The 10,702-nt window shown below is 32.0% G+C and overlaps 1 protein-coding gene across 1 annotated transcript; it reads left to right on the forward strand.

Annotated features, from left to right (window-relative positions):
- The first annotated feature begins 4,922 nt into the window (after positions 1-4,922).
- LOC109338708 (3-ketoacyl-CoA thiolase 2, peroxisomal-like) lies at positions 4,923-10,015 on the forward strand. Its single transcript, XM_019575996.1, has 14 exons — positions 4,923-5,099; positions 6,110-6,186; positions 6,378-6,462; positions 6,648-6,774; positions 6,857-6,955; positions 7,037-7,104; positions 7,222-7,329; positions 7,423-7,500; positions 7,573-7,705; positions 7,791-7,887; positions 8,405-8,528; positions 8,620-8,728; positions 9,490-9,573; positions 9,695-10,015. Exons 1-14 carry the CDS (start codon positions 5,004-5,006, stop codon positions 9,802-9,804), a joined length of 1,395 nt encoding a protein of 464 aa, XP_019431541.1. The 5' UTR covers positions 4,923-5,003; the 3' UTR covers positions 9,805-10,015.
- Positions 10,016-10,702: the final 687 nt, after the last annotated feature.

Below are 10,702 nucleotides of genomic sequence, written 5' to 3' on the forward strand. Positions count from 1 at the left end.
ATATCGTCAAGTAATAAAATATTGATCACACGAAGACTGAAATATTTCTTTAATTATAACAATTAATTTATACTCAACTCAAAGATGAATCAAAAGTGAATTTAGAACAATTGACAAGAACAATTATGAAAATAATAAAAAGGATTGAAATCTAATTTAATAAGAGTTCTTAGGATAAGGGTTATCGTCTTTACACTTGCAAATCCTTGTTTTGCTTCTTTTCATGAACTTTAAGTTGTGACAGTGAATTAATCTTTGATATGCCTCATTCTATCTCAAGCTCCAACACATCTGCTCAATTGAAGTCACACATACTCTCGTGGTTCGATTATCAATTGATTCCTTTACTTGGATCTTTCTATCCAATCACTTTGTAGCAACCCAAGGTAAATTTCAGAAACCCCCGAGAATACTAAGACTACTGTCATGAATTAAGATTTTAGTTTGAATAACTGAATGAGATAGTTGGGTTCACCTCTCGGTCCTTCCCCAATGTATCTAAGAGGTGTAATTTATTGGTCAGACAACTCACCGGAATAAAACTCAGTTTAATGATTCAAATCACAATACTCAATGAAATAGAAGTAAGAACAAGTGTTTATTGGATGTAAAATGACATAGCCTCAATCCTAGAAGCAAAGGGAGTTACTCACTCATAATGGAGAAGAAAATACCAAAATTTAAATTAGAGAATTATAATATAAAGTGTTCAATCCTTGAGAGAGAATCATCATTTATCTTAATTACAAAACATTGGGCTAAGCCCAACAACATAAATCTAAAAAATAGGAATAAAATATAACATCAACGACCGGGGGTGTGTGTGACACCTTTACTTCAAGTTACTTCTCTTCGATCTATGCTCCAATGCGACTTCTTTTGGCCATTCAATTGGCTTTCGCATAACCTCAATACTGAATTCCATCTTCTTGCACCCAATTCTACTATTTTTGGCTTCAATCCATCCAAACTACACAACATAGACAAAAACACCCGCTCAACCCGAACAAAGAGAAATAAAAGTTAAAAACAATCCTAACGTCCTAATTATGTCCTAAAATGCAAGTTAAATGCAATGTAAATGTAGTATAATTTCACAACCATTGATTATTATGTATTCATCAAAAGGTATGTATATGCAACATTATTATCATACTATTACATATTAGTGATATATTAATAATTAGGCATACCAAAACCAACATTGCTGTTTTGAATAATGCTTTAAGCAAGTCTTTTGCCATAAAAGACTAGGATCCTGCAAAACATATCTTTCAAGTGAAGATAATCAGGTATCATTTCACGGAGTTGATATGACTATCATAAGAGAATTATATTAAGAAAGTTCTCAAGAAATTGAATAATGATAAGACAAAGCTTATTGGTGTTCCAGTGGTCGGACACTTCAAGTTAAGTACAAGGGAATGTCCAACTAGTGATGCAGAAAGGAAAAATTGAACAGAGTGCCTTTTTCTTTTGTGGTAGGAAATATAATGCATTCCATGATTTGTAAAAGACTAGATACTACTCATGCAGTTAGAGTTGTGAGTCGGTTCTTCTCTAATCCCGAAAAATTATACTAAAATGCAACTTTGTGGATACTGAAATATCACAGGGAAATAATGATTTTTTTTTTTATGTTTTGGTAATGAAGATACTTTATTGGTAGGATACATAAATGCAAATATGGCTGGAGATGTAAATTCCATAAAGTCCACATTAGGTTATCTAACTACTTTTGTAAGGGGGTTGTATTTTGACAATCTAAGTTATAAAAATGTATTAATTGTAGAATTGAAGCTGATAAAAAAGTTAAAATATGTGGGATATATCTTCATGAATAGATCCATGTTCAAGAAAGATGTGTTTTACATTTTGACAACCAAAGTGCAACCCAACTATCTAAGAATCACATATTTCATTTTCGGACAAAGCACATTAATTACTATAATTATTGGATATGAAATGCTTTGGACGATGATGAGTCACAACTAGAGAAAATTCTTACTAATGACAATTGGTTTGACAAGTTGGCCAAGACAGTTTTAGTCAATAAGCTAAAATAAATTTGTAAAGGAGAAGGACTAGTGATACCCTCAATTAGTTCAAGATTGTAGATATTTTCGGGAATCTTTCCTAATTGATGGGAGAGCATAACCATTAAACCATGGTAAGTGATCCATTAAGTACTTTCAATGGTGGCCTTTCCAAAAATTTGAAATTATTCTTTGACTCTTGAAGTAGATACCAAGTGAAGAAGTGCATGAGTAAAAGAACATATAAGTGGTTGGACCTGTAGATCTTAAGATTTTGGGTCAATATGTGGTGTCAATCTCACTTATATGGTTCTTTCATTTAGCCAATGGAAGGACACTTTAGTCCATAAATGAAGATCTCCCAAAAGTGATATTAGAGTCGATGGTTCGAAGATTCAACTGAGTATGGAAGCAACAAGTGGTCAATAGATCTATATGAGGTCCTTGTGTCAAAAATCTTCCGAACAAGAGGCCACACATCGTGCTCTGTTGATGACAAGATAAGACAACGACAATACAACGAGATAAAGATAGCTAAGTTATAGTGACGCTTGAGGGGGATATGTTAGGTATCCCAAGTATAAAGTGGAAGTCTCATATTATGTAGAAGTTACGAATTAAAGAATATATAAGTGAATCAGTCTATAGACCTAATGCCTTAAGATTTTGGGTTAAATTATGGTGTCAAATTCACTTATGCTTCTTTCACTTAGCCTATGAAAAACAACATACATCATAGATGAAGATCTCGCAACAAATATAAAGTTCCCTAAAAAAGGACCATATAATTTTTAGAATAGTACTTATAAATAACATTAGGCTGAGTATAGTTTTTATGTATACTTTTTTACTAAATATTTAATGTAATTATATTTTATAAAATGAACCGTTAAATTAGAAGAATAGCATGACAATTGATTAGTGTTTTCAATGATTGTAATTTCCATATTTAAATATCTACAATATCACAACAATTGTTATTATGAGAAATAAGAATAATTAATATAAATTATTGGATCTTGTTTAAACGATTAAGATTAAATGGTAAATGTACATGATTTTTTTAAGTAATCATATGATCAATAACTAACTTTTAATCATAATTATCTATGTATAGTTATAAATCCCAAATTTATTGTTCTTATCATTTTATATGAGAATTATTCTCATTTGAGTTAATCCCTATCAAACTCCATGATATGAATAAAAATCATTCTCTATCTTACTGTTAGAAGTTTAATAATATATAAATCTTATAAGACCACACCATAAATCCTCCATCTAAACTAATAAAAAATTGACATATTTAATTTACTTATCAATAATTGATTTGCAAATAATATATATATATATTAGTTTGGATTTATAAATTGCTTTTGTAGAAAGATATACATTATTTCTTGAGTGTAATATCACAATGATAAATAATACTTAAAGTTCTTTTGTATATGTGATTTTTGTATTAACTAATGGTAAGAAACAAAGATACCCTTCATTAATGGAGAGTCAACTGCTTCAAAAAAAAATAAAAAAAAAACAATTTTTAATTACACATCTATCATTTTGATTATAATGAAATTACATTTTTGTTATTAATGGAGAGACAAGTACATATTTTTACATTTATTTTTAATGACAAAAGTGTAATTTCATTATAATCAAAATGATAGATGTGTCATTAAAAATTACATTTCTCTTTATTTTTTGAAGCATATGGAGATGATCCTAACTCATTTGAATCAATGCACCTAAGGATCAAGTTGACCTTATAATACTTCATCTTCTCTAAAAAGGAAGAATATAAATAATTTTATTATAATACTTAAATACAATTGAACTTTTATTTTAATAAGGTTATGTTGAAGAATATAATAAAAGAAAGTCTTGTGTCTTGTTTTGAAATATAAAATCTATTAGTTCTATAAAATTGTTTTTCATTTACCAAAAATGCATGCCTCTTTACATAAAATAAAAGATGTGCAACTAAAATTTATTTTATATTCCTCTATTTCATTTTTTAAGGTTAATAAATTAAAAATTATAAAAGATTATTATATTTTGACAGAAATACCCTTATTTATTTCATAACAGATATACATGGCAAACTAACTAATAAAAAAGGACTGTAATTAGTGGATGATAAAATTGAACCTTTTTACGAAGTGTTGAAATTACAAAAAACAAAAAAATTAGAGGGAGCAATGCCATTTTTTAAAATTTAAAAATATTTTTTATATTGGGGAAAATGTTAAAAAGCTGTTCTAAACACATAATTTAACCTCGACAAAAAGAAAACCTTATCTTAAAGAAAACTTTCATAATTGGAAAGTACTATACTCAAACTTTTTAATATTATTTTTCTTCTTTTATTTATAGAATAATATCTTGAAGCATGTTATAGAAATTTAATATGTATATAGTGATATTATAATCTTATATAAAATATCAAATTCTATTAATCATCATGGATATCCATGTCAAAAGTTATTAAAAATATTATATTGTGAGTTCATTGTCTTATGTATTATTAGTGTAAGTTTTATAAAAAGTCAATAAATTATCCACTATCCATCATTTATTTTATTTATATTTAAGATATTTGATTTAAGATTCAACATAAATGATAGGTTGTGGTGTAATCCTAAAAAATGATGAGTGTAATATATTGTTAGTGTATACAACTTCTTTTCAAAAACTATTTCCATGTTTGTAGTCTTATATTATTTCTATTTCACTTCAATTATATTTTTCAAAAAGTTAATATAATAAAATATAAATGATGGAATAAAAATGTAAAAAATTAATACATTACACCACATTCATCTCTTTTTCTATATAATATATATTAGATAATTACATAATATGCCTAACAATTATAAATAGAACAATATAAACTACTGTCCTTCTATCACTGTGCATCTTCCTTTGAATTCCCTTGTTTCCCAAATTCACACAAAGCACGAAAAGATGGAGAAAGCGATGAACAGACAGAAGGTTCTTCTTCACCATCTCAACCCTTCATCATCATCACTCTACGCCAATGAATCATCATCATCCCTCTCTGTTAGTCTCACCTCTCTTCCTCTGTTTTTTTTTACTTTTTTCATTTTTCCCTCAATACTTTTCCGTTTTTATCTCTACCCTTTTGTGTAATCCATTGTAATATAACTTGTTTGGCATCTAGGGAAGTACCCTTTTGGTATTTTCGCTAGACTCAATTCCCTTTATTGATTATGACTTCTCAATTTTGTAAAAGTTTTGATCTTGCGTATGTGTAAGTATCTTCATTTGAACACGGTGTTTTAGCATGTGGGATTTTACACTTTTGACTTTTTTTATTCAAAAGTTGTTTCCTTTACGATTATCATAGCTCAGAATTTTCCTATATGTTCTGATCTTGAATGTATATATGCATATGTATATTCATTTGAATGATGTGTTTGTCATATGGGAGAACTATGACAATCCATATTATTCCGTATCATGCACTTATCCACTATAATGGAGTATCAAAATTAATTAATTTTTAAATAAATAAAATTATAAATCTGATACTTTCTAGATACTATCTGATAACAATACTTCTCTAAGACACCTAACTACCAAGATAAAGCATTTGTATTTAATAGAGAAGGAATAAAAAACGCATTTGCTTAACAGTGATAAAGGTTTAAATGAGATCCACAATATTCCTATCTGTGAGCAATAAGCAGTGTTTTTATATGATATGGTTTTCATTTTGTATTTAGTGATCTCTATGAAGTATGTTCTTTATCTGAGAGTTCAGAACACCAATTATATATATTTTATGTGTATTCCAAATGTACCTTATCATGTATTTTGCGAGAATATGCGTGTCATATATGTATCGTATCTAGTACTCGTATCCGTATTGGTGCTTCATAGTGGGAGAAAGTATCTTCTGATGCTTTGTTTGAAACTACTTTACTGGATTTATTAGCTCAAAATGTTGTGAAATGTTTGACATTGTATTTGTATATGTTCACGTCGTGTGATTTGAACTGGTTATGGTAACTTGATTTATATTTAGTTTTTCAACTTTTGATCACTAGGCTTCAGCATGCTTGGCGGGAGATAGCGCTGCTTACCACAGGACATCTGCATTTGGGGATGATGTTGTGATTGTGGCGTAAGTTTGACTCTCACTCAAGTTAAACATGTGTTTTTTGGTGAAGAGTCTTTTTGTTTATTGATCCTGTTATATGAATATGATATAGCATTATGGTATCGTTCAATCCATGTAATAGACCCTACCAAGCGAGATTAAGGCTTAGTTGTTGTTGTTTTTGTATATGAATATGTATAATTACGTATTTGCAGAGCATATCGGACTGCTCTTTGCAAAGCTAAACGTGGTGGTTTCAAAGATACTCATGCTGATGATCTGCTAGCTCCTGTTTTGAAGGTTTGGTATTCTTTTTTTTTTTTGCTTCAAAACTGTTGCATGTTTGGAATTTCTAAATGAGGCTGAATATAGACTGGTTTGTTTATGCATTGATGTTCGTTGCATACTTATTTTGATTATGTACATTTACTTTGTACTTTAGTTCATTTTCTGCTCTAATACTCTAAATGCATCATGATCATTAGGCTGTAGTAGAGAGAACCAACTTGAACCCAAGTGAAGTTGGTGACATTATTGTGGGTACTGTATTGGCACCTGGATCTCAAAGAGCTACTGAATGCCGAATGGCTGCATTTTATGCTGGTTTCCCTGGTATGTCTCAATACTCTGTGTTTGTGAGCCTGATATATGACTGTGTTTATTATTTTAACGTATGACCTACTTTCCCATCCAGAAACTGTGCCTATTAGGACAGTTAATAGGCAATGTTCATCTGGGCTCCAGGCTGTTGCTGATGTAGCTGCAGCTATAAAGGCTGGATTCTATGATATCGGTAATGGATCCGTCAAATTGTTTTGTACTTGCGATTACTGTGACTTTGAGAGCCATGTGTTAACTTAATCCTTTTGTTCAGGAATTGGTGCTGGTTTGGAATCAATGACAGCTAACCCAATGGCATGGGAAGGATCAGTCAATCCCAAAGTATTTCTCCGCTATTTGTCATTTCATCACTCTTTCCCCTTCATTGTTTTTAATTTGGGTTTCTGGATCTGTTTAAATGGATACAAGTTCCTGATGTTTACTAAACTGTTGTGACAGGTAGAGTTGTTTGAACAAGCTCAGAACTGCCTTCTTCCTATGGGAATAACCTCTGAAAATGTTGCACAACGCTTTGGGGTGTCGAGAAAGGAGCAAGATCAGGCTGCTGTGAGTTGGATAATGGATATACATTTTAGTAAGAGTGATGCTTTATTTTTATTCTAACTATCCTGAATTGAGTCTTCTTAATATTGTTAATAGGTCGAGTCTCATAGGCGGGCTGCTGCTGCTACTGCTGCTGGTAGATTTAAAGATGAAATTGTCCCAGTTTCCACCAAGGTAATTACCATTATCGGATGTTTTTAGTTGTTCTTTGTGGTCTTAGGCTCTGAATGAGATTTCTTTCAATAGATTGTGGACCCAAAAACTGGCGAGGAGAAATCTGTCACCATATCTGTTGATGATGGAATTCGACCTAATGCATCACTGGCTGATCTAGCGAAGCTCAAAACTGTGTTCAAGAGAGATGGAACCACCACTGCAGGTATAAGAATATAAAAGTATGTGGTTCATTTCCTCAAACCCTTTCTTGTTGGTATACATTTGGTCATTTGATGCGTGTGTTTTAGGTAATTCTAGTCAGGTTACTGATGGTGCTGGGGCTGTTCTGCTGATGAAAAGAAGTGTTGCGATCCAAAAGGGACTACCCATCCTTGGTGTATTCAGGTACTTAATGGGTAACAGAAGTATAATCCTTTGTAATGTTTATACACTGATTTGAAATTGGCATGCCACATGCCCTATAAATGCAATAGGTTTCCATGCCCTTTAAAACAAGATAAAATAAGTCGAAAAAATGACAATTAAATGTTTGATTATTTCAAGACAAATATTAAATTCGTGAGGGTGAGCCTAGACGCAACGGTAAGGTTGCCTCTTACTGACCAAGAGGTCACAAGTTCAATCCTGGAAACAACCTCTCTACAGGTAAGGCTGCGTATATAATGCATGGTCTCTTTATTGTTTTGGCCAAACGGTGTACATTTACTACACTAGCTTTGTATTTATATTTCCTTTTATTTTGCGTGTATTTGAATGGCTCTTAAGTTCAGGCTTCAGGAACTTGAAGCTTCATACACATTTATTCTATCCTAAAATCATCATGCATATTTTAGGTTGTACCTAAAATCTGAAATTGGTTAGCAAAGAGATCTGAAGATTTTTTATTGACTGTTGAGTATAGGACTTTCACTGCAGTTGGTGTTGATCCTGCTGTAATGGGTATTGGTCCTGCAGCTGCAATTCCAGTTGCTGTGAAGGCTGCTGGTCTAGAGCTTGATGATATTGACCTTTTTGAAATTAATGAGGTATTAAAGTAATATGGTTGTCTCATTTTCCTTTTTATTTGTCAATTTGTGTTTTTACTCACTTGAATAATTTGCATATATATATTTTCAGGCATTTGCTTCCCAGTTTGTATATTGCCGTAACAAGCTAGGACTTGATCCAGCAAAGATCAATGTTAATGGAGGTGCAATGGCCATTGGCCATCCTTTGGGTGCAACAGGTATATACCACAACTTCTACATTCCAAAAGCAATTGCACCACTGCTGATTACCAAAGTGTTCAGCTCTGCTCATTTATACATAAAATATAACTTCTCATACTCGGATCTATTTTTTTAACATCACCTATATCTATGCTAGATAGACTGATAGAGTACCCATTGCCCATAAATCAGAATTTATTGCTTAATGCTTAACAATATGAGATGAAAATCATGCAAATTTTAAAATCTGGAACAAATTGATAGTTTTTCCAAAGTTGAAACTCATGTAATCAATGATTGAATGATTAATGGCCAAATGGAAATTTGGATATGAGAGCCTTGTAATTATTATATAAATGTAAGTCCAGTGCACGAAGCTGCCACCAAGTGGGATTTGAGGAGGGTAAATGTATGCAGTCTTACTCTCGCAAGTGAAGAGACTATTTCTAGGAACATCAACCCATGGCCTCCAAGTCTCAAGGCAAACAATCTTACTATTGCGTCGAGACTCACCCTCGAACTTGTAATTTATATTTGTAAAACTTTCTCTTTTTATTAGACAAAAAAGGCAAATGATCAAGTAATAGATATAATTGGTCATATGCTACACATCCACCACAAAATAATTAGCTTATATGTGGGAAAGTTTATGACCCATCTGAATCCTTCATCCCCTTCCCTCGTTAGTGACTGGTACTGAACCAGAGCTTGTTCTGATTGATGTTGCCTGTACTTGTTCATGTTTTCCAATGGTTTTTTAATTTACTTCTTGTTATAGGTGCTCGATGTGTAGCAACACTATTGCATGAAATGAAGCGGCGTGGAAAGGATTCTCGATTTGGCGTTATATCCATGTGCATAGGTAACAATCTCACTTTCCCTCCACTATGTGTATGCGCCTGCATGCATGTTTTAACACATTGTATCATGTGTCATGATTGAACGCATTGCTGAGAATAATGGACATTGTTAATTGTGAGCAGGTAGTGGAATGGGAGCAGCTGCTGTTTTTGAGAGAGGTGACAGCGTTGATGAACTTCGCAATGCTCGCAAAGTGGAGGCCAATCTTTTCTTATCTAAGGATGCTAAGTAGATTTAGTTAATTCGTTATGACTGGTTTTGTCATCAATGGCCACATCAAAATAAATCTTCTTCTATGATAGTGAAAATGTCTACTACAAGTCAATAATACAATTCTTTGTATTCAGTTGTTGAGTTTTTCCATTCTCTTTATTCAAACGTGAAACATAAACAGACCCATGTTGAGATGTTTTTGAATGAATAAGAGCTTACAATTTTCTCTTCATCCATCTTTTCAAGTACATTAGAGCGTGATGTTGCAGGTCAGAAACTTTTCTCAGTTTGCACTCTCCCAACTATAGGAGCATTTTGAGAAGGGTAAGATTTCTCTGATGAGGACACTGTTGTGTAGTTGCTGCAGTTATTTTTTGGTATAACCAAATGTATATATGAGTACGAAACTAATCCATTTTAGGTGTCCGGCTACTATTACAATAAGTGTAGCTCCTATAAAACAAATATTTGATCTTCTAGCCTATCTAGGAGATCTAATTGGACTTTACATCACTATATCAATGTCTTGTTAGCATTGCTGTAGTTATATAACAGTGTCTTAAGCAACCACAGCGAACCTTAGATCCCTCTAATTTCCCATCACCATTCTGGTAGTTAATCTATTAGGTGTATCATGGACATCCACAGTTTGATCCATATCTTCCATATCCTGTTTTTGCATCATATAAAGTGATCAAGTAAGAAATATTTCATAAAAAATGTGAAGTAATACTTACAAATGACAGTAACTTGTGTGCCTATAAACGTTTTATCGACTATAAGAAACTTACATATTGATATACAAATGTGGAAAATGCAGAGAATATACTTCCCCCACAGTATTTAACAATGGAATTATTATCAAGAGGAAAATGGAAAATATGCCAAGAATGCACAAACATACTTTAACCACATTT

This window comes from Lupinus angustifolius, unplaced genomic scaffold, assembly GCF_001865875.1.
Source record: "Lupinus angustifolius cultivar Tanjil unplaced genomic scaffold, LupAngTanjil_v1.0 Scaffold_39_36, whole genome shotgun sequence".
NCBI lineage: Eukaryota > Viridiplantae > Streptophyta > Magnoliopsida > Fabales > Fabaceae > Lupinus > Lupinus angustifolius.